The 25,000-nt window shown below is 40.0% G+C and overlaps 2 protein-coding genes across 2 annotated transcripts in view; both read right to left on the bottom strand.

The window, feature by feature from the left end:
• Nucleotides 1–25,000, bottom strand: part of LOC138021621 (unconventional myosin-VIIa-like) — a 47,486-nt gene that overhangs the window by 18,485 nt on the left and 4,001 nt on the right. Inside the window, exons 5-16 of the mRNA XM_068868539.1 lie at nucleotides 23,237–23,424; nucleotides 20,368–20,489; nucleotides 18,101–18,243; nucleotides 17,123–17,305; nucleotides 16,722–16,806; nucleotides 16,171–16,247; nucleotides 15,797–15,985; nucleotides 14,940–15,010; nucleotides 14,778–14,856; nucleotides 13,573–13,704; nucleotides 12,132–12,267; nucleotides 1,910–2,016 (exon numbers count right to left, since the gene is read on the bottom strand). Of these exons, the coding sequence (XP_068724640.1) occupies nucleotides 1,910–2,016; nucleotides 12,132–12,267; nucleotides 13,573–13,704; nucleotides 14,778–14,856; nucleotides 14,940–15,010; nucleotides 15,797–15,985; nucleotides 16,171–16,247; nucleotides 16,722–16,806; nucleotides 17,123–17,305; nucleotides 18,101–18,243; nucleotides 20,368–20,489; nucleotides 23,237–23,424 (1,512 nt within the window). The remainder of the gene's footprint in view (nucleotides 1–1,909; nucleotides 2,017–12,131; nucleotides 12,268–13,572; nucleotides 13,705–14,777; nucleotides 14,857–14,939; nucleotides 15,011–15,796; nucleotides 15,986–16,170; nucleotides 16,248–16,721; nucleotides 16,807–17,122; nucleotides 17,306–18,100; nucleotides 18,244–20,367; nucleotides 20,490–23,236; nucleotides 23,425–25,000) is intronic.
• On the bottom strand, nucleotides 5,464–9,793 carry LOC138021322 (substance-K receptor-like). The gene is made up of 2 exons (XM_068868166.1): nucleotides 9,501–9,793; nucleotides 5,464–7,057 (listed from the first exon to the last, which is right to left on the bottom strand). Exon 2 carries the CDS (start codon nucleotides 7,042–7,044, stop codon nucleotides 6,133–6,135), a length of 912 nt encoding a protein of 303 aa, XP_068724267.1. The 5' UTR covers nucleotides 7,045–7,057; nucleotides 9,501–9,793; the 3' UTR covers nucleotides 5,464–6,132.

Here is a 25,000-nt window from a genome sequence, read left to right as displayed (position 1 = left end):
AAAATGATTGTAAAACGAATGCTTTATGAGAGTTATTTATGGCTAGGAGCTGTGTGAGCCGGCATTATTCCTCTTGATCTCGCACCACCCAGGTAATGTTTGTTGTGCAACAATCCTTTCACTTTAAATATTTAAGACAAGAAAATTTTATTCGTGTGTCGTGATATTCTATAGCTCGACTAAAAAGACGTACTAATATGTGATACCTACTACCATAAAAACTAAGAACTATAATGAATCAAAACTACTTGACAGACTAAATAAAGAGCTGTACAGGTGGCACGTCGAGGTGCACCTTGCACCGTTCAGGCTTTCAAGATATTTACTTTCTGACGTTGAATGACTGAATAAGTAGTCAGAAATTAACATTCTGTCTGCGCGATAGATAAGCTCCTAGGGTAACATGGGAGCTATTAGGTAGGAGTATTTAGGATTTTTGGAGGGAGACTTTGGTCATTCTAGGTCGGCCAGTCTCCCTGGTCGCTTGCTTTCCTTTTTAGTTCGATCCAGCAGTTTTTTAATGATCTAGCCGAGTTTATGTTGTGCAGGCCGTTTAGTTGTTCCCATTCCTCGGGGTCTTGTGCTACTGCATTGCATTGGCCACATCTAAAGGGTATTTTTTAGTGGTGCTTCGTATCTGGCGTAGCAACTGTCGACAGTTGGGGCATATAAAATTATCTTTCTTGGCTAACCATGACAATACTGAGGAGCGGACCAAGGTACCTCACTGAGTGTTTTCCGTACCTCACGGTGTTAAAACGCAGCTTTTTTGAAATCTGGTTTTCGTAACTTCGTTTCTCACATAAAATCATCCAGATATGAAGGCGCATGTTTATGTTTCACTTTGTACATCAACGTAAAAAGTTCCCATGCGATCCTATATTTAAGTGTCTTGAATCCCAGTCTTTTAAGAATCAATCGTTGAGTTCTTTCTTATAAAATTGTAAATGGTTTGAACCCAGGAGTCATATCATTAAGTAAAGTACGATCGTCCGGACGATCGTACTTCTTTCTTATAGTCTTTCTAGTTCCATTAAATCGGATCTTCCGCACCTTCTAACAATACATTAGTCAGAGAAAATAGCAGATTTGAAGAGTAACGTTGCAATTAAGCTTGTTATGGTAGTAAATTCTTCATCATGTTTAATAAAATTTTCTTACTGGCTTCAACCCACATCTGACCGGTATATAAATTAAAGTCGAGTTGATCATCAATTTAGCTTAGTGGCACGCACCTTCCAAGCACAGTAGAGGAATAGAGTTTGTGGTATACATGTATATAAATGTAAACCTTACGCATGAAATAACGCGTGGAATGCCATTTTCTGTATAAAAACGATTGAAACTGAAATGAGTTACTGTCACAGACATCCTTAAAGGAACCCGTTAACCCTTCAGGCATTGCGAGCCGTGGAACAATTTTCATATATTAAAATCCCGCCAAAGTTGAAATTCATCCAATCAGATCGCTATGATAAGCAATGCGAATTTCCATATCAAAAAGGAACGATCAAAAAGCCTTTCGGCTGAAGGTGTGCCTTTATTTAAAAGAAGAGGGCTTCAGTCATTTGTTGAAAATTCAGGTTGTTTCCGCGCATTTCACTACTGAAGCGGGAAGCTTTTATGACTCATATAGCGCTGTGCCTGTACCGTGACCTAATTCAAATTATACCTGACACCTTATTTGCCGCGACAATAGACCCATATCACTCAATGTCCAAGCAAAAGATTTTGCCCGTCCAACCTCTCATTCAATGTGAGGCTGGACGGGCAAAGACAATGCAAAGACAAAGCCGTTATTCCCCAGGGACTACAAAATGGCCGCCTACGGAGCATTGACGATCGGATGACAACAATGACAGAAAGTCAACAACAACAACGCAGTAATATGAAATCTTTGTCACTTTACCATTGACATTTCCTTGGCAAACAAATCAAAAAGAAACTCCAGTTTACTTTCACAAACAAGTCCCACAAGATCAGCACTGAACGTGTCTCTATTCTTGTCGAGAATCCCTGCAAAAGCAATTCAAAACATCCGCAAGTTATGCTCTTGTTTTCCAGAAAGCAGAAACTTCAAGCTGTATAACATTCTCTATTATATTTTCTCTCTACCCTTTTTTTTTTGTTCATCGATGTGCCCGTATCACAACGCTGCTATCTAAGTCGTCATAATCAACAGATAATTTTCCTCGTAAATCCGGAGTAGTATCAATTCTTTATGGGGAGTAAGCCCCGACAAAGGATTTGAACTACCCAGCGACTCCACTGGAATTAATATAATAATAATAATAATAATAATAATAATAATAATAATAATAATAATAATAAACTTGTATAGCGCCGATATCAATATAGTTATTTTCATCAGCGCTTAAAACATAAAACTACATAAAACCTACTAAAACACATTAATAAAATTACGAAAAAGCTTTCTGAAATAAAAATGTCTTGAGTGTCTTTTTAAAAGATGCTACTGAGGGGCTACTCTTGATCGCATAGGGCAGTAAATTCCATAGTTGAGGAGCAGCAACAGCAAAAGATCGATCTCCTAAAGTTGTTAAGGTCTTAAATTTCACAGGGTTTAGTAGCAGTCCATCACAGTCGGAGCGTAACTTGTATTTACATGCTTCTTTAAGATTAATAAGTTCTTGGAGATAAAAAGGCGCTAAGCCATTGATAGCCTTATACGTTAACAGTAATATCTTAAAGTCAATTCGAAATTTAAAGGGGCAGCCAATGCAGATTTTCTTTTTACTCAAACTATGATATCATGATGGACTGCAAAGAAGTTGATTGGAACGTTAATGGGCCAGCATTTTCAGTTCACGAGGGAAGACCGAAGGTTAAGTCAGTGAATTTCCGATCGAACGCCGCTTCGATTTTGCTGCTGTCAGTAGGCCGAGAGCAGCACTGAGCCGGGAAGTTCCACTTAAAAGCTTCCTTCTGCGACTGAAGATACTTTAGAGTCGCGTCGCAATTTAATTGCTGAATTTTCGCACCTCTTTCGTGGCTCAAAATAATCTCAGAAATCTCCTGACAATTAATAAAAATATAGTAAACAGAACAAAGATATTTTATTTTATTAAAAGATTCAGTTAATTTCTTTTACTTTTTTAGATTCCCGCCGGGGAGTGTACCCCCGCTAAAACGTTTAAAACTAATGAGCAATCAATTTGATTGGGCCTGTAAAATTTATCCTTTTCACTCATAGCGTGCAACATACTAGTTTCCCACCTTCCCACGGGCGCATTACGCCTTAAATAAACATCCCTGGTTGCAAGTGCAATACAATGCAGCTTCGTTTTGAAGCACGCATTAGGAGCGGCAAAGGCTTCTAACAATTCTCATGGAAAAAAGCTCGAACAAACAAACAAACAAACAAAATTCAAAGTAGAATAGTTTAAAACTTGCCCAGCATAAGAATAAAACACAAACAGCGGTCACGAACACTTGCTTGAACTGCATAACATTTTATAAACTTAACGTTTATGTTACTTGCACATGCATCACCAGAAGTGATTATTGTTCAGTTACAGCGTTTATTATATGACTAGCTCCGTGAGCGGGCAAAATGAACCAAACCCGCGCTGTGATTGGCTACCCGAGCGGGAAGATGGAGCTATACTACCCACTCGAGATTTCTCGCTTGATCCCGCAAGATTAAAGACCATTTTGAAGTGCTTTATCCCATATAATAAATCCTTTATTGACCAAGCTTGTTCGGTCAAGGTGGCTACATATTGGCCTCGTTCTTTTTTTGCGTGTTTATGGACCTCGACCATAAACACGCAAAAAAAGAAGTTGGCCAATATCCACCCATCTTGACCGAACAAGCTTGGTCAATAAATCATATTATTAATATGTTTTCTGAATACTACAAACTTTAAGGTAAATGCACTATTCAATTATTGATAATTTAGCTATAATTTGACCGCTAAATTTCATGAAAAATTATTTAATTACGCGGCCCGAGGAAAGGAATAAAGAGTTGTCTGCAAGAAGAGAAAAGCGAAGAATTTAAAGTGCCACTACGATGAAAACTTTCTCAACGTCAATTAAGTCTATATTTTCAAAATAATACAATTCATTTAAATTTGGAACGATAGAAGCGAGATAAGTCGGGAAATAGCCAGCCAAAAACTGCTAAAAATCTGCCCGCCATTACTCGGACGGCATTGGAGAAGCCTGCGATTATTTTGTAAGCGGTCTTCACGCAAGACTTGGCTCGTGACATCATACGCGCATCGCTTCGTGGGCTTTTGACAAAGTAAACAAGTCGATCAAGGAGTAATGTATATAATATCAGCAAAAAGCAACTCGGTGATCTTTCACATCTCATAGGCGGCATTGGAAATTAGCCGCGTTTATTTTGAGCGTTGCGCATACGACGTCAGACCCCAGGCGATCCAGCTAGACCCAACCCTTTTCCTCGCTCATGGTCATTTGCCGTTCGAATAATGGCGGACAGCAAAAACCGAAAAACTGCGTTACAATAATCATACTTTTCGTGGGAATTTTGAGATAAAAATTGGTATGATACCTATTTAGTACGTCTATTTTCAAAATCTAAAGAAAAAAGGACATGCAAAATTTTCATCGTAGTGGCACTTTAACAAAGGCAACCACAAACTACAACAATTTCTCACGTAAGTTAAATTTGCAGTAAAAATAAATTTAAATGTATACAACATTAGGAGACAAAAACTGAAAAGCTATCCTATTCAAAATCAAGGCTGCAAAGTCCCTGGGCCTGTTGTCTGTTTAAGAACTATAATGACAGACCCATGGCCCAGCGAAACTAACAGGTGTAAATTCTTTGCTGTGTACCTATTAGTTACACACCCTCTTGGAGGTAACCGAGACATCTATTGAAATAAAGATCAAGATGGAGTTTTCTTGTTCTTTTAGCAAGGTGATTGGAACTATATTAAAAAGAAATTCTGAAGAATGCTTTTCTTTTGTTATTCAACAAGCCTTTCACATGCAGGTGCGCCGTTTGCACATTGGACTAAATCAGGAAAGAGTTGAGACAGAGAAGCCATCATCGCCATTTTCAATACGGCTAGCTTAAAAGCTCTCAATGTCGTCCCCAGAGTCAGCTGTTCTTTTGGTCAGCACCAAGAACACGGACTCTGGCTACTCTGGCTACTTTCAAGGCAAGTAGTCCGCAAATCATGGACTTCCGGATCGTCTACGCAAGTTCACAAATTTGAAACAATAGTGGTTTCTGTCAACGGTTACGACTACGCATGCGTTGGAAGTGGTCAGAGTGGTTGAAGCCGTTTGTCTTGGCCTTTACACAACTGTCATAGTTTTGCCAGGCCTCAGACAGTCACACAGCACATTTAAGAGCTTTCAATTTCAATGTTCATTTGACTTCGTACTGCGCAGTCTCAACTCTACAATGCGGTTCGTTTTTCAAGGCCTACCTGAGGAAACGCGAATAGATTTTTATTTTTGAGGCCTTTAATTTCATTTCAGAACCGTTTCTTAGACTTTTTCTTGTATTAAGCTGTTTTATCAAGTGACATCTTGAAACTGAGCCTTAGAACACAGCAGCTCCGTTGTGTCACATCTAAAGACGTCTTACAAAAAAAAGTTAATCACGGGACATTTTTGAGAAGCGGACGGCAACCGGAAGAGAACATTTCGCATGCCAGGACAGCAGTGTCTTCCAGATTTATTAACTAATCATCTCTCATGGAGGAAAGATATTTGGCAATATAATTGTGGTTGTGTGGAAACAAGTTAACACCTCACTTCCGGTTGCTGTCTGAATCTCAAAAACGTCACGTGTTTAAGCTCCTTAATAGACCTCTTTAGCTTGTACGTTTTGTATCCCCATTTTAGACCACGTGATCAGTGCGTGATGTTCCCAAGGGAATTTTCCTTTTGTCTTTTCATAAGTTATGCGTACATATACACGTGCATAAGGCTACATTTGAACGACACTGTTCCCTAGAGTAACATCACGTGGTCTGAAATGGGAAAGCTAAAGAGATCCGTTACTCTAGAGTGCTCTAGACGGGCGTTCAATCATCTTAAACCGCTTTCGCGCAAAATTATTATTTATCTGGTATCCAACTTTGAATGGTCAGAATCCAGATCATTAACTGAGAGTCATGAAATCTAAGCACGTGATTTACAGCCTAACAATTTAAACATGGCTTTCGCAAACTCTGGTATTCTGAAGGCATATAAAATTGGATTTACCACTGAGTTGGCATAAGCTAAGGAGACCAGAAAGAAACGCAAATGAAGCGTTTGACTGGAAAACGCCCAAAAAGGTCGTTTTGAAAAAATAAGAAACCAAAAAAATATGTATGGTAGCGTCAACGTTAGCGATACAACCGTCACAATGAACAGTGTTTTAGTCAGCTTTCTTTCTCTGGAAACCGCGCCATGGTGCTGAGGACGTTTCCCGAAATATATTTTCACAACGATCGCTGAGTAAGAAACAAGGATAATAAAAACACAACAAACCAATGATGACAAATACAAATAAAACACTCCGGGACTGTTTAAAAAGGTAAAAATAAAGTCCAAGGACATGAACGCAGAGAATGAGGCAGCGATACACCAAACGGCCGCAACAGCTGCTCCAAAGATCCAATTTTGGATAACTCTGTGCTTCAATGGACGAAACGAGGCGTGCATCCGCTCTAAAGAAATAGCAGTGAGGTTTGTCACCGATGCCGCTATAAAGACGGAGAGCACAGAAATTAAAATGCTTTCCCCTGCGGGCGACAAGTATTTTTTCCATAGCCTGCAAGAACGTCCCGAAATAAATAAATCTGTGCTTAGCGAGATTCCCCCAACACACATGTCTGCAACTGCCAGGTTGATCACCAGGTACATGCTGCGCCTGCGAAGACTGGGCTCTTTTAGGTAGACAATGATTGCGAGGGCATTGATTGTTACTATAGCAACACCCTCCGTGCAGAGAATTGCAAACCACGCTATGCACGCTGATGGGGAAAAAGTCGTCAGCTTTTCTTCATAAATCGTTCCATTTTTCTGATCAGAGGAATAATTCGTCATGTTATCGATCCACCTATAGAAAGAGATTGTGAGAAAACACTGAGCGGATTATATCACACTGTGTTTCCTTTAGTTTCTGACCACGAATTGATGAGTCGCAGAGGCGAGGACATTATTAAACACCGAAACAGCGAAACGAAGTACCAAAACACCATGTAGGACCCCACCATACATTGAACACTAACCGACAAAAGTTGGATTTGAGAATAAATATCCGTTATTGCTCCTAATTTCAGTCTTAATCTGAATCCTAATCTTAGGGCACTTTCCTTTTGTCAGAACTGGCTGGCCAGACCCGTCAGTTTGCAAAGAAAATGCAACATGTTGAAGGAACACTTGTATGATAATCCCTCGAATTCCTCTAAAGGAGTATGTATCATCCTCGAAGTGTCTTAATTTGAAGGCGTTGTAGAGTTAGTCCTTCTAAATGCCCAGTCTCGCCGGTTAGTTCTGCCAAATGGAAAGCGTCCTTAATCTCAATGTACTAGGAGAAATAACGGGTCTAAAACGATATTTAATCTCAAATCCAACCTTTGTCGGTTAGTATTCAAAGTATGGCGGGATCATACAGGGCTTTTTGGTGTTGCGGTGTTGCGGTGTTTCGCTGTTTCATGGTTTCGTAATGCGCCAGAGGTGACGAGTAACCATAAGTGGCAGGTCCGGCGGAATTCCCTATTGGAAAGTCTCGGTTGACTTGGGAATCTTCTAAATGTCAGGGGAACAACGGGTACAATCCTCACTTCATAGGGACCCTTAGCTCATATTCCTATTCTTTCAAAATAATTCTCCCTTTCGACCCAGTGGCTTTAGATCCCTTGCATAAAAGTAGCGTTCTAGGTTCCGGCAACAATAGAGACTTCAATCGTCCACCCATCTAGGAGCTTTTTTAAGCAAGTACGACGACGACACAGCGCTACGATAAAGCCAAGACGAAACAGCAATTTAACCAACAAAAACAAAGGATTTGCACGCCCTGTACGTGCGTTTTGCATTTTGGTACATCGGAGTGACATGTCTAAATTTGAGATTCACTTATGTCGAGGACACGAGCACCAGACGTCATAAAGCATCCACACTATACACTCCACATACTTTCCACGGCGAACGATTTGGAGTAATGGTAAAATTATAGCGATATTTCTTGGTTACAAGCATTTATGTCACGTTTCTTTTGCGGATACTGAAATTTGCCAGCCACGGAACAAAAGAAGTGAATTGTAAATCAACAACCAATTAGCTTGTGGTTGGCAACGTTACGTCATCGCCGCCATGTTGGAGAACTCTAACAAAAAGATCTTTCGTTAACTTCTGTTCGTAATCCAGCAACCGTTCATTTCACAACTGTTATCTTCGTCTCTGGAGATTGATTGCAAACCACTAATGAGAAGCAAATGCCCACGTCGAGACAAAAGCTAACAGTTATTCCTGTGGCACACCACAGGATTTCCAGGAAACTGAGAACGTTACTCAGTATATAGGGAAATCTTTGTTGCAACTTTTCTCTTCCGCAATCAATTTGCCCAGAAATCAGTACTGAATATCATTGATGGTGCAAATAATAATCAGCTATCTCTGAAAAATTGAAGTCAATTGGTAATTTTAAAAATTCGAAATTTTACAAAGAATGCCAGATGGGCGTGTTTTTGCCACACGGAAATAAAACACTTTTTGGTAATATTTTGCTGATAATCAAACCGTAAGGGGCTAAAATTCGAAAGATACCTTTATTCAATTTTTTTAACATTAAAAGTCAATTTTTTTATGTGAGACGACGCCTGATAGAAGCAAATTCGTTTGTCAAGAATGATGACAGCAAGGATTCCCCTCAAGCAGGCTAAAGCCCGGTTTACACGACAAACATTTTGGGCACGGCAACCCTCCGATTTGGCTCGTATTCATTGCAAAGTAATTTGCCATGATTCCATTACATCATAGTATTAAATAAAATTAAATGCTTTATTTCCGAGAATCATATTGCTTCCACTTGTTTTTATTGCTAATACAACTGTAAACCACTGTGATTCAACGAGGCGATGAAATCACGTCCGAGTATAAATGATCGGGCGAAACTCTAATTTTCTTGTCAGCAAAATTAAGTAACATTTGATGATACCATAAGGGCCGATTTACACGGTACGATTTTTGTCGCATGCGGCAATGGCTTACGACAGGCCCACGACATGATTTACGATTGTTGTGTACATGTACGTCAGGAAAAATGTCGTAGCATTTTAAAACATGTTTTAAAACGCTACGACAATCGTAAGTCATGTTTTAGGCCTGTCGTGAGCTTGTCGCATGCGACAAAAATCGCACCGTGTAAATCGGCCCTAATAAGTATTTTGCCTCATAAAATTTTAAGTCGACAATAGGTAATAATCAGAGTAATAATTAACACACATCTTGTAGTCTCGTATAAATACGGGCTTTTTTACCAGTTGAAATATCACGCTTACCTTCAAATATCGAAGCTGCAAATCCGCAGTAGTGGGACAAACCGTAACAAGTGAACGCAAAAACCGTGAATGAAAATCCAGCCAGCAAAAAACATACAGCTGAAGTGTTCGATGCACAGTGACCTGCGAAGGTGTACGTGCTCGTGCATGTCTTGAATAAGCTGATTCTGTGACACGTTCTTCAAAGATTATCGCTAAATACTAACGAAGGTATTAATTAAACAGGGCACAAAAATCAGTTGAAATATTAAACACAGGTAGCCTTAAGGACAACGGCAAGGCTGAGGTTAACTGTTACAAAAGTAGGAAGTAGCAAGGTTTCAGTGAAGGGTCGGAAATGACGTAAATCATGATGGAAATATATTAGGGATGTTCACAAGAAACTTCTCGTTTTCATTGTAACGCCATTCAAACGATCACGATGCATCAAAAATAACACAGGTCATTCATAATTGGCCGGGTGTTGTGCAGTTTTGCAAAATAACAAAAACAAATATAATAATGAATAAAGAAACTCGAAACATTTCAATGAAAAAGCTGGGAAAAGTTGACCACTTGCGAGAATTCGTTGTCAGATGGGGGTGTTACTAAAAGAACAACCGTGGATCGCGGATCCTCGGAAACCCGCGAAACCCGCGGAACCACTTCAAAAAACGCTTTTTTTTTCCCAAAACAACGCTAGACTATTGTTTCTTCGAAGTTTTAAAAATTGCACAATTTTTTTGTGTCGTGTTTGTCATTTTCTTCTGTAACTGGCTTATCGTGGCAGCGGATAGCCAGTCACATGGTGACCTCTCGTCATGGCAGCAGAGTAATGACGAAAAGCTTTTGCTTGGCGATCAAGGTTTGCAGCCGTTTGCGTCGCTTTAACAGCCCTACACCGTAAGTTGAAACCACTTATTTCAAAAAAGGAACGGGTGTGTTGTGTTGAATCTGTTAAGTTTGTGTTCCACTTGGAATTTATATTCAACGAACATTTTCTGTACTTCACTGTAAAGCCTGGTTTCCTTGTGATCGTCCGAATCGCCCCGATTGCCCCGATCGCCCCAGTCGTCTGAACATCATTTGAAACGACTGGGGCGATCGAGGCGATACGGACGATCATATGGGAAGCAGGCTTTAGATTCATATCTGCAAGGCGGTGATGTACCCTTATTAAACATTACAAGTGACTTGCCAAGAAAGCAGTATTCCAGTTTGTAATGTACTAGTCAATTCCAATTGCGCCCATATCCCCCCCCCCCCCCTCCCCAAACCCCACCTCCCGGGCCTTTGACAAGAGGATAGCTCCGCATAGTGGGGAATTTGACAGGAAACGAAACCCGTACGGGCGGACATTTGACAATCGATCAAAGCGTTGGTCAGCGGTCGCTACCTAGAGAATTTTTTCACGGGAATTTCCCTCGCCACAATTACACTTGTGTAGGCTTTTTACCAAGCAGTAGCTTGGTTTTTTTTTTTAATTAATGAAAAATACCGTCTTTTTAAAGTCTGGAATGAAGAAAAAACCAACCGTAAAGCGGTTGTAGCCGAGGTTTTTGAAGTAGTTCTCCAATTCTTTTTACTTCATTTAAAATTGCTTCTTGCACGAAGCGAGGGGTGGGGCATTTGACGGTGTAAACTGTCAACATAGGGGGCATTTGACCTTTTTTTTTTTGTAAAAGTCAAATGTCCAGGGGTAACACTTCATTGAACATTTACGTTACTATATGTTAAATGCGGTTGTAGTTTTTCAGTTGATTTTCTGACATTTCTTTTGTTTGTGACCTTTGATTTCTCTAACCGGTTTTAATTAAAAGTCAGTGATATTATTATATTAATATATATGACGAAAGCTTTGATTACCCTCTGGCTTTAAGACCACTCATCTCCAGAGGTAAGTTCGACCAAGGTCGAACCTGGGTTTTTTTTGAAGAGGTGCCGTGTGAACGCAAACCTGGGTCGAAGCCGCGTTAATTTTTAAATTCACACATGCGCATTGTACGTTTATCCATAACGTTGCGTGCGTATTTCATCAACCAATTTCTGCTTCTTGACTTGCACCACGTTGATCGGGGGAGGTTGTTTGGACGCGGTTGTGACAAAAGAATGACCAGGTTGTCGAATGTCGTTCGGGCAATTCGAGATCTCTACTTCAGATAGGTGGTGAGCCGTTTTGGGGCAGAAACTCGACTGTTTTTCATCCGACTTAACTGATTAGAGTGTAATGTGAAGTGCTACGTATTTACCCCATATGAACCATGTGAGCGTTAGCCCTACTGATGGAAACGGGCCCACACAAGGACAGAGAAAAACTCTGACCTGGGTGGGAATTGAACCCACGAAATTTCCACAATAAAAAAAGAATTGCCGTCCGCCATATTGTGGTTATTGCTACATTCAAAGTCCTGCTCTGAAAACTAATGCGCAAGCGTGTAGAAACAAACTCGGGTTCGACCCAAGGTACGCTCTCACATCAGTTTTCTGCACTTCTCCGTGTGAACAAAGTAGGGGCGAACCAGGGTCGAACCTAGGTTAGTTTATACCATGTGAATAGGGCTGAAGCAGAAGGTTCAAGGCCATGTGCATGTGGTCTTTGCGACCAAAACATTTTATGATAACTGTGGTCGTATTTCTTAATTCTTATTTCACCTGTGACGTCATACTGAATTGTTCCTGCGAAGTGAACCACACCGAAACGGGCTTTTGACTGAGATTTGCTCTTGACAATGCAGCTACTATTACCATGCTGTAAATTGAGTTTGTGCAGAAACGACTCGTCACTTCCCTGGAAAAAAAACAGTTATACAAATCCAGGAAAGTGATGAAATGACCAGATACACGATTAAATGTTAGTACACATGTAATTTTTTTCATATTTGGCCGTATCATTGGTGGAAACTCTGGTTCCTGTAGAAGCTTGCAGCGCAAGCAGCAGTAAATCGAGGAGACTAAGTTCCTGTGGCGCTGCATTGATGTGTTTCCCGTAATCAACCAAGGAAAGCACAGACCATTTGCAATCCTGGAAAAAATCGTTGAGGCCACTGGTCATCCTAGTTTTCAAGCGTTCTTTACACTGCGTTCAAACTTCGCACATTGTGAATTGCTATCCTTTTTATAATCCACTAACGAGATGACAGAGATGAAACTAATCATCGTCAACAGAATAATTTTACTAACCAAGAGTACTCTTGAACCGGTATAATAAATTATTTGTATATTTGAATAATCTCCCTATATGTGCATAAAGACAGTATTATATAGAGGATATTACATGGACGCGCGGAGATACGAAATTTCTCTTAGAGTGTTGAAAAATACTTCACGAGTGAGCGCAGCGAACGGGTGAAATGTTTTTCAATACGAGAAGAGAAATTTCGTATCTCCAAGCGATCATTTAATATTCTGTTTATTATATAAACCCCAATGAAATACTAAATCATTTCACAAAAGGCATCAATACGCGCGATTTTCATATGAAACCATAGCAACAGCGATCTTTCCACGTGTAAAAATAACATGTTATCTTCATGTGTGAAGATATCATGTTTTCGCGCGAAAGCTCACTTGGTATTTCATTGGTGTTTATATACAATAAATCATTATATGCAGCTGAAGATACTGCATAGTTGTAAATAATTTATAATGTATAGTGTACCAAATGAAAAGACGTACACACATAAATGTAGGTTAGTTGTAATGTATGTTCGTTTTTTGTGTGTGTTACCATGTTTTATAAATAATGGGTACACATTGTGTATTCTATTTATCTTCCTTAACTTTTAAGTCTTTTCAGTCTTTTCAGTCTCCGCTTGATAACTCTTAATGAGCTCCTGCTGGAGCTAAGGAAGCCATTGAACAACCAGTGAGGTAATTATAGCGATACTTCTTGTTTACAAACATTGACGTCACATTTCTTCTGATATTCAAATTTGACATCCACGGAACAAAAGAAGTCATTGTTTCAACGGCCAATTAGGTTCTGGTTGGCATATTAGGGAGCTTAAGCACGCACGTTTTTGAGACGCAGACGGCAACCGGAAGTGAGCTGTTTTCCCTTTTAACTTGTCTTCACACAATGTTATAAAATCACCTGAGGGAACCTGCTTTCTTCGTCCATAAGCGCAAAGCAGTTCATAGGTTTCCGTGCCAAGGTATCCACCACTTCTTGATTATCAACAAAGTCTATGGGACTCCAGTCTAAACCCTCGCGACTGTATTCGGCCTGCAAATTAAAAATGAAGCCTCTTGGTGGAAAGCCAGGTATTCTTTTAATTTGCAGGAAGCAAAGCTCCCCCCCCCCCCCTCCCATCCCCCTCCCTTTTCCAAATCTTAAATCGTTACATGCAAATGCCTTAAATACCTGATTTTAAATACCTGATTTACAACCCCTCTGGCTGTCTACACGCCCATTTTCTTCCTTTTCTTTACCATTTCTTTCTATCCATGTGTCAAATTGCTTGTGTGTGTGGTAAAATATTGACTGTTAATTTTAAACGATATTTTAAAGCAAGAGTTGAGTCAAGTTGAGTCAAATGAAACAAAAGAAATATTCATTCAATAATAGGTCGTTGTTTATTAGCATTTTTTGTTCCATTTCGATTTTTCATCTCCGATCTCTTCACAAACATATGTCGCCTGGTGAAGACAATGTTTTGCATGGAGTCGATTTTTCAGTTATTCAGTATTTCCGAGTTCACGTCTGTCTCCTCTTCAAAGCGAGTCTAAGAGCGAAGTTTTTGCGATGGAAATTAGTTCTACTTTAAATAAGAACGAATTAACTAATCTCCGTAAGAAAAACTTTGCACTAAGACTCGCTTTGAAGAGGAGGCAGACATGAACTCGGAAATGGCGTATAGAGCGTTTTAAAAGACGTCACGGCGGCCATGTTAGTGTTCCAAAACAAAGAAATGTTGGCCATGATGGTGTACCAAACTAATCCTCCAGTAATCGAACTCTATTTTTATGCAAATACTTTCTTTTGTTTTGGTAATCCAATATGGCTGCTGGTCACGTGAGTGAAACGTTCTATTAGATGAATCCAATGTTTACCTAGCAAAGCCGATTAGCCAATATCAAAAATACCATAAAACTCTTTGTTTGTCCCTCTAAAAGTTTGCATAAGAATTGTTTCCAGTTTCTCTTGGGACCATTGTAAGCCCCAAGAGAAAATAAAAACAATGCTTATGCAAAAGTTTGGAGGAAAAAACGAAGAGTATTATGGTATTTTTGATAGTGGCTAACATGATATTGCTTTGCAGTTAACTTTAAGAATCGTCCCCAGTCCGCCTCACTCACCTGTTCCATTTTAAACACGTGATCAACAAAGAAGCTGTGCAGTTTCTCATTCGCATAATTAATGCAAAGTTGTTCAAAACTGAGCAGAGAAAAACGGGAAACAAGCATTAGAATCTTGTAGTTTATGTATGAAAAAACTTTCCGTGAAACTTCTTTACTGACCTGTTTACTTCAAAATTCTCAAAGCCGAAGATATCAAGAACTCCAAGTGATACTCGGCCCTCTGTGTCTTCCTGTTGATTTTAATTTAGCACATGAATAAGAATATTGTTAAATGAAGATGCAGTTTGTTGCATTGATTACTTCGGTTTCGATGTAGTACATGTCACGAGTGTAATGTACATAACCTTTAATTATACACCGTGACCTTTAAAGATTGAAGCTCGAGGGGACGTCGGGAAGTAACACTGAATTCAAATCACGAGTAGGCTACCGGTTGGCTATTTAAAAAGCGAATACATTTGATTTCGGAATAACTGAGTCGTAGACAGATCCACATGGTGATCACATGGTGATCACATGGTGGTCATTTGCCTGAAAATCATGCGCCCCTTACCACTGCACTGTGCCGCCTCCCTAAATAATCGAATACTGAGCAGACAAAACTGCGCAACGCAAAGGAAATATATGCAGCTGGCCCCAAGCGCTAGAAAACTCGTCAAGCGAGACTTCGGACGCTTTCCATTTGACAAAACTGACCGCCTAGAGTGGGCATTTGGAGGGACTAACTCTACAACGCCATCAAATTAACAAACTTCGAGGATGACATAGACTCCTCCAGAAGAATGCGAGGGATCATCATCGTGCAAGAGTTCCTTCAAATTGTTGCTTTTTTTTTTTTTTTTTGAAAACTGACGGGTCTGGCCGGTCAGTTCGGACAAAAGGAAAGCGCATTTTTGGTTACAACCTGTTTACGTTTTATTGGCTGTGAAGGTTGCACGAGTCTATCAAGTCAGCCGCTGAGCAAAATAATGCGTGCGATCCGCGAAATCCCTTTTATGGCTCAACTGTGAACTTACCATAGGTTTGCCACATATCGAAGAGTTTATTTTTTGGACAATCCAAATAAATAGTCGGCTGTAGATTCCCTTCACCAAAGCATCCCTTATATGTCTTGCGCTCTCTTCTCCGATTGGAGAGTAGATTAGCTCCCCAGAGGCGAAGGTGGATCTGCTTGTAAAAGCCTCGTGAATTTTCTGTGACGGTATCTGTTGAAGAACAACGACGGACAATCGTTCCTTGCCTGCGAGCAGACTCTCTTCTCGCGGAGCCTGCTAGCAGACTTGGTCGATCCTTCCTCAAGCTATACACGTTAATAAAAAATCTTGTTTTACATATCATGTCAAGCCAACCCTGCTCCAGGGTTTTCTCAACGGTAAGCAACGTGACGAACCTGTAAAAGATGAGCAACTGAGGCGACGCTGTCATCAGTGGAAATCGCACAGGCCTCCATATTGTCTTGAATCAAGGCTAACGAGTAAAAGAAAAACACCGCTTTGAAATTATGTCATAGGTTTCTAATGAGACCCTTCTAATGTGGCCTTTCCTTGGGAAACAAGGGAACTTGGCTAATTTGAACTGAGGAACAAAGAAAAAATATCTTAGGGAACAAGGGAACATAAACCACTAAAGGGATGAAAAAGCTGAGAACAAGTCTGGAAACAACTTAGGGAACACCCTTAAGGGAACACAAGCAAATAATATTTAAAGGGAACAAGGATAATTTCCCCCGTCCTGGGAGGGCCTCTCTAATGATGATGATTAAATTTTAATAAAGTTTTGAAATTCTACGTTCCATTAAGAGACCTTAGGAGCTTGTGCTCCGAAACACTGATGTTCAATTCAGTTATTTTAGCTCTGATTTGAGGATCAACAAGAAAAGTTTAACTGGATAGCGTTTTCAGCGAGATTAGCCACTAGGAAATTTATGTTATCGTATTTTACCTTGAAAGCGTAAATTTCCTAAATGTAGAATAGCTGCAAGTAAAGTAAAGAGGATGCTGGTCTCTTTTTCGGAAAACATCAACACCTGAAATACCAAACACAAATGAATCAATCTGCAAATGTAAGCCGAATTTTTTAATGTCAGGTGTCATTTCTTTCGGGGGACTGGACCAGGCGTGATTGAACAGAGCACGCGAGCTCAAGAAATAAATAAATCAATAAATAACGGGCAGACGAGAAGTAATTTTACTTCTTAGAAAGTGTTTCAATATTGTTTCATAATATACCAGTGAGATTACGAAGCTGTCTACGAACTCGTTGCTTCTGCAAATCTTAACTCTTCTCCCTGGATTTGTTTGAGCCTGATTGAGTGTAGTGCAAAAGTTCCTTTATTAAATTACCTTCATAGCTCTTCTTATGTCAGCAAACTGTTGCTTGTCATTCATTCCCTCACAAGCAAGACAATTCCCCTGGGAGAGGTAGTGATAATCCTTTGCCACTGTCAGATGGAGCCTGGCCTTCTCATCCGCTGTCAATCCAGCAAGCAGTCGGTAAAATATATGATAATTCCGCTCTTCAGGCATCTGCAAAAAAGTGAAGACTATTGTTTCGTGGCGTTCCCCTAACAGAGACGGCGACAGCGCAAGAGAGCAAAAATATGATTGGATGAAGGACGAAAAAACGGTCGTCTGCACAAGTGGCACGCATTTAAGTATATTTCTTTGTCGTATTCCGAGGAACAACAACGTGAAATAGCCAAATGTGAGGTTTTGGCGACCACATGAGCATACGACAGTAAATTGTTCCATCCAGTCATAGGAAACTTCGCCCATATTGTACAATGAGGAAGATGGTACGCCAAATTCTTAAGATAGTGCAAAAAATCGTTTTCGTTGCCGAAGCAGTGTCGTTTCTAAACGACCTAATTCCTTACCACTTTACTTTAGCAGATTATATGATCATAACGACAGACTGAATTTAAATTGTAAATGTTTTTAATCCAGGGGCCATATTACAATTAAGCGTGGTACGATCGTCCGGGTGAGAAGAACTCTGTATCGGATGACATTGACTGACGTTTCGACAACTGGAGAGGAATCTTGGCACTGAAGATGACTTCCGCTCAGGTTGTCGAAACATCAATCAATGTCATCCTGAACAATCCATCTTAGGACTACACTCACCCGCACGATCCAGTACTTCACTTCATTATGACGAAATAGCGATATTCACTGTTTATAAGCAATTCTTTTGGCATTTAAAATTTGCCAACCACAGAACAAAAGAACCTTTGTTTCGACAACCAATAGATCTCTGGTTGGCACATTAATGACAAAAGGCGTAGGTGACGTAAAGGTGAGTATCGCTATTTACATTACCTGGTAAACGATTCTAGATTTCTCCAGTAGATACTGCTCAATCCTTGCTCCTTCGATCAGTGCATTCCGGTTGAAGTAAATGTTGATATACTTGCCAAAGCGACTGGAGTTATCATTTCTTACTGTCTTTGCATTACCAAACGCTTTAAAACAAAAAAATAACAGCCACTTAGCTAATTTGTAAAAAGAATGGAATAAACCGCAACCATTTGCTTTATTATGATTGCGCCGAAAATGGGATGTGATACACTTTATCCGATGCTTCGACATAATACGCGCGTATTTCTTTAGGGTTACCTATATTTGCGGCTTCCAAAAATGCATACATTGCATAAAGACTTAATTGACCAATCCCCAATTTCTAAGAATTTGCGATCGAAGGGAGGACCAAAGTCAGCAAAAAGGCCTAGAATCAGAGAAGGACGCTAATGAATATAATGCACCTTATTCCAAAATAGCCGTCATTTTAGTATTCTGTTTCCTTGCAAATTGGCCCTTTTGGCCTCTCTTTCAAACGTAAAATCCAAAAGGGCCTGTTTGCAATCAAACAAAAGAATACTAAAGTAGCAGCCATTTTGGAATAAGGTGAATTTGATTCCCGGAGAATTAGTTTGGCACACCGAAATGGTAAAAGTGACGTCATGTGTCGTACATGCGCCTTAATTATTACGGTCTCTTAGCTCGCTCGTTCTCTTATCGTTTTAAGGTGAAATGACGTAACAGTGATATAATATAACAGTTTACTTTACCTCGAATCTCTTTGTTTTTTCATAGGGGAGTAAAGGCATAATCCCGTCCTTAAGTGTCTGAAAAGCTGGGTGCGGCTTTGATTCTTTAAAGGAGAACTGAAGGCCAAATTCACCAATTTTTTCAACATTGTTTTTGGAGAAGCCTAATATAAGTAAAGTTAAGTGTGTGTGGTTATTTCTTCTCGTTTTCTGTTTTTTTTTTTTTTTTTTTTTTTTTTTTTTTTTTTTTTTGCGAGAAAATTACTTGCGAAGATGGGCTTTTCCCGCTGTTTCTACCTTTTCAGTGCGGGCTCAAAAACTAAATCAGCACCCTGCTGTGATGTATAATATGGGGAACAGAGATTTCGTAATCAAGAGAAACAAGTGCTGCTGTGGATATTTTCTTCGTTGTTTTGCTGTTTCTTCGCGGACGCAATATCCAAGACAAACATCAATCAAAAACACTGCTTCTAAAAGTGGGGCGCTCTCGAATGTCTTCCCCATATCATACGTCATAAGTTGCCAAAATGACCGCTGACTCCTCCATTCTGAGCCGCAATGCTGATGGCCCAAAGTCGAAATAAAAACATTTTTCTAGGTAAAACAACGGATATGCCAGAAAAAAAGTTGAAAACATTATTGTGCATGGTCTAAAGTGTAAATGAAAAGTGCTTATTTTTTTGCCTTCAGTTCCCCTTTAAAGGAAAGAGGGGAGCTAATTAAGATGCAACGGGTTATGTATTGGTATGCAAGGAGGTTATGTGACTTATTCCCTTACATATTAATACATAAACCCCCCTCCCCCTCCCTGAGACAATATCCTCAGCACAGAAAACCGAAGTCACCAGCAACCAACTCGCTCTCTTTGAATTCAACCAGAGATAGCTTTCCGCTGTATCAATTTCCAGAATATTGCCTCCAAAACTACTTTGAGTGTCACAAACACTTCCCTCTCAGAATCGCTCGACATCGCTCAGCTTGCAACTGAAGACTACAAACAACTAACTGGAAATTAAAACTTGAAACCATGCAGCAAACAACTTGAATGATGCCAAATCCATTGCGTTACAGAAATGAATATCGAATAATCGGTAATTTTTGGTCAACATCAACAAAACAAAACAGCATGTGCCTCGTTAGCACACCGGAACACTTTTTAGTTTTTAAGGAAAAATAAGTTGAACAAAATGGACAATAAATACGTTATTTCATCAATTTGTTCTGGGGTCGGTTACGGAATTCTCGCTAAAGTAAAGGTATGGAGTGTTTTCACTCACGTGGCCAGACGTCATATTGGATTACTGAAGCAAAAGGAAGTATTTGCATAAAAATAGAGTTACTTTAATTCCCGTAAGATAAGTTTGGTACACCATTATTGCCGCCATTCCTTTGTTTAGGTCAAAACACTCTGTAGACCAACGGCTCGGGGTTATGTGATTTATTCCCCACGTCGGTTGCCCTCGGGCAACCCTCAATCGAGGAGAATATATGAGATAACCCCTCGCTTCATAACCCTTCAGGCCTATAACTCTCACATACCTTCCAAGATTGGATTCGCGTCGAGAATCTGTCGATCCAGTCTTGTTTGTTGACCGCTGATAGTTGTTAGGTAACGAAGAATAAGTTTGGTAGATTCTGTTTTTCCAGCGCCACTTTCACCGCTAAAAGAAACAAGAGAAAATAAACCGCAAGTCTGACTAACTGTTTGACAAAATTAGACTTGAGAAGTAACACATAGCCAGGAAACTAGGTTAATGTAACGGTTTTGACAGATCAAGCTCTTTTTAGACAAGTTCTAAATAAGATTTGACTTGCACAGGTGACCACACCCCTAATCCCATTGGTAATAATTTCTCATGCAAGACTTGTGATTAGCTGGAAAGGTCTAGTTTTGCGAGAAAATAAATCTAAAATTAATTCGGTTTGTAACATCGTCGTTCCACAAATACAATGAAGTTGTACACTCTGTAATGTATTGACAATAATGTAATGTAGTATACGGACACCGGAAGTTATGTCAAGAGTGTCTGCTAGGCCTTATGGGTATCGGGGGCCATGCTTTCCGGTTTTTGTTTTTGTTAAGTGTTGACAGCCCTAGCTTTTCGCAACCTCGTTCCCAGGGTTCTCTCCTAAGAGAACCCTGGGAACGAGGTTGAGCTTTTCGGAGTAATTGGTTGAGTTCTTGTCTAGTTTAATCTGCGTGGTTCATGACCTTTAATGGCAGTTATTACACATGTACACTCCTAGTCTCGATCCCAGTTATGGGCTCATGTACTGAGTTTGCCGATAGTATTCTTCTACTCTCTTCAAGAACATACAGCACATACTTTTGATAGTATATATGCGTATAGATATGTCTGTTCTCTATCTCGGTATAACGATCTTAAAGAGTTACTTTCCAAAGCAATCAATTAAGAGGTAATTACGGAGCCACTAATAGACATTGTCGAGGAGCTGTTACGACGGCTCTATTGTTTTGACAGAAATCTTCTGAAAATGACAGAATATGTAATGGCTCATAGGACTGAGTGAAGTCCAATCCGGTCTGTGATCATACGAGTGATAACAAGATCCACGGAAGTCCGGTATGTTTATCACGGGCGATTACACACCGAATTGGACGACAAGACGTCCTCTTACCAATTGCTGGTTTTCACTCACGTGATCAACAGCCATGTTTTTCAACGAAAACAAAAGGAAGCGTTTGCATAACAATAGATTTCAATTCCCGGAGGATTTGCTCGGGGCACCAACATGGCCGCCTTTTCTTTGTTTAGGGCACCAACATGGCGGTCGTGACGTCATGTGAAAACCGAGAATTAATCATAAAAAATTACAATTTCCGAGAAAAGTAGAAGAGCCAAGTTACGAAAGAAAGGGAAGATTTGCATTTAAAGACTGATAAAGGAGGCATAATTATAACTTGTTTAATTAATTTCCCTCTGCAAGAAAGAAAGAAAGCCCAATTTAGGAGTTTGTACATTGTTTCTATGGTGATCGAAACTAAGGTTGTAATTGGTTGATTTAAACTATAACTTTGAATGTGATTGGTTGATTTAGACTGCAACTTTGAATTTGATTTGTTTATTGAACTGTCCGATAACTACTTGGCAAGTGAATTAGTGGAAAATAGCAGTTTTTTTTAATAATTACAATCGAGGAAATTGTAATTTTTGTGATTAATCAGGATCCCATCTGGAGCGTGCAACTTCCATACAGCGTCTGTGAAACGGCGCTTTCCCAAGTAGGTTAATTTTTAGAGTAGCCCTTCCCGCGAATTAGGTAAAAAAACAGAGGCAGTTCCGGTTCGGTGACCCAATGACGTCAGCTTAATTTCTTGTAATTGGTCATCGGGCTCCTGTGGGAGTCTCATTCGCGGGAAATTCAATCTAAAAATAAATCGGTCTGTGAAAACGCCGTTACACGAACACAGTAGAGTTGTAGGCTCCGGGTCATGGGTTCCTGGATTAATTAAATTATATATGTACTACAACTGCGAAAATTGAAAAACACGACTTGAAGATCATTTCAGTTTAAGCTGAAATTTAAGCAGCTGCGAAGACTGAAGCCTGTAAAGAAACGGGGTTAGGGAGTTTAAGCGCGCGACGTTTTTGAGGCGCGGACGGCAACCGGAAATGAACGTTTCGCACGCCAGGACAGTAGGGTCTCCCAGATTTTTAACGTAATCATCTCTAATGGAGCAAATATACTTATCAATATTAAGGTGGTAGTAAACAAACAAGTTAAAATAGAAAACAGCTCACTTCCGGTTGCCGTCCGCGTGTGATTAAGCTCCCTAGTCATTCATGATGGCAAAGCCACTCGGCAGGGAAATTTGAAAAAAAAAACAAAAAACCAGCGATTCAGAAATTCATTGATTTCGGACAAAAACGATTACTTGGGAAAAACATTAGAAAATTGATACCACACATTATCTTCTGTGCTATCAAGATTTGTTTTCTTGGAATGGAGTGTCCGTTTAATTAGACCAAACAGGTTACTATGAGCAATTTTTCTTGGGTGCTTACCATTTAGCCAAAAATCCAGAAATTTCGGTTTTAGGTCAAATGGAAAGTTCATTTTCCGGAAAATCTTTTCGGGAATTGTGGACAACCCCCAGAGGTGGTCCTCTTTTTCCGTTCGGATCGGAATTCGCGAAATGCCCTTACCATTTGCGAGAATCGTTCCGTTTCCAGGCCCTTTCTCACAAGATCGAGTAAATGCGGGATGGAATCTGTGTACTGAAAGGTAAGCGCCATTCTCATCCGGTGGGTCATTAAATTCGGAAAATCGCTTCCTTTATGCAATGATCATTCCATCCGGATTATTTGGCTAAATGGTAAGCACCCCTTGAGACTTTCGAATAGTTGTAGCAATATGTTCCTTCCTTTTAAGACGATCAACTTACCTGATTATAATACTCTGGTTTTGAAGACGCCTTTTCATGGAAATAAAAGCATGTTGAGCGGTGGAAAAAATGTGTGGCGGTTTGTCGACGGTGTCAGTAAGCTGGTTGTAAAAGTTGATATGATGTTCTCCATAGATTGGGTATGCCTGATAAGGATTGACTGCAACCAGGACCATGCCTATATGTGTCTAAGGATGAAAAATAAATTGAACTGACGAATTTGCCAGCATCGTACATAAAGCACAATAGACCGAGAGATGTCGAGGCTTGGTTTTGATAAGCATTTTTTTTGTCACGCTGCAACTCAACGCAGCTTTTGCCGTGGCCAAGTTGCAACCGAAAAAGTCGAACGTGTATTAAACTGAGCTAGGTTCGATTTCAGCGTGATATAAAACGCACTACGATGTGTCACCACGACATCGCAAGGATACGCACTTGCTCAAAAGTTAAACCTGCTTTTTAAAGCAACAGAAATTGGATCGAGTTTTTGCGACGGCCCGCGGAAATATGTTTATTTATCACATCCTCCATTATGCCATTTCTGACAATTACAATCATAAGTTGCAGAACACGGAATGATTCCCATGTGAATCTATTACGTGGCTCTGATATATCCTTGCATCCTGTGATCGATTAGGTATGGAAACAATGAAGTTCTTGTCAACTGCAGTCTCATTTCATTATTGTCAATTTATCTTAGTATAGTTATTTTAATAAACCGTCTTAGGAGTATTTGATTATGGATTCAAGATTAAAGGTAAAGATTAATTAAAAGATCATTGAGTGGTAGAAGGTCGAACTCGAAAGAGAAATGTTCAGACTCCTTTTGGGGCATTTTTGGCTATTTTTACCACAGGCACCCCAAGCTCAGTGTGAGCATGGCCGACAAAAATATAAGGATTTGTATGGGAATCCCGATAAAAAGCTTAAGAAGATAATTATATGAAAAAAATCTCAATTAAGAAGTCTAACCTTATTGCCATTGGGGATAGCTTCCTTCATGTGTGGTTGTTTTCCAGATCCGACGAGATTTGAGCCATTTTTCAATTTCTGGGTTGTTGACAGTTATAGTAAAATACCAACGCCGGTGAGACTAAATTCTCAGGAGTCACCAATTTGAGTCAAATATTCCTGGATAAAATGTTCCCATGGTCACAATTCCACATCAGAATCAATTAACAAAGATTGAACTTTCATCTCCACCCATCATTAACGCAATAGCGGCTCTGCGAGCAATGTCAGGCGGTGAATATTGCAACAAAAAAGCTTTCGAAGGAGCTGCTTTGTCACCAAAGTGGCTACGGCTTCGACCGTTGATAAAAAATTGAGCCTTACCGGGGTGGCAGTCAACTCAACTTTCTTTATTCCCCATACAAATCCTTATATTTTTGTCGGCCATGCTCAAACTGAGCTTGAACGGGCCTGTGTTTTTACTGGATTCTGAAATTACGACCCTTTTCCTAAATTATTCTATGAGCGCGCTTGAAATCAGTGAGATAGTAAGATACTGAATCACCTATAACCTAGCCGGTTCCAGGCCCTCGGAGGGTCGGGACGAGCGAGATTGTGGCGAGGCGAGAAAAAGTCGAGCGAAGACTGGGCCCTCGACCTTTTCTCGGTCTCGACCCACCGAGAGCCTGGAACAGGCTAACGATAACCAATATCACGAATGGAACACTTGTTTTATTTTACTAAAAACCGAGCAGTTGGATACTTTTCAGGTTTTTAACGCGACCTTAGAACTCATGGGTTGGTAACGGGAAA

Source organism: Montipora capricornis, chromosome 10 (genome assembly GCF_036669925.1).
Source record: "Montipora capricornis isolate CH-2021 chromosome 10, ASM3666992v2, whole genome shotgun sequence".
NCBI classification, from domain to species: domain Eukaryota; kingdom Metazoa; phylum Cnidaria; class Anthozoa; order Scleractinia; family Acroporidae; genus Montipora; species Montipora capricornis.
The sequence above is the reverse complement of the archived record's forward strand: the minus strand, read 5'-3'. Positions and strand labels throughout refer to the sequence as shown.

Coding starts and splice junctions, on each gene's coding strand:
- LOC138021322 (XM_068868166.1), bottom strand. CDS start 7,044: ATGACGAATTATTCCTCTGATCAGAAAAATGGAACGATTTATGAAGAA.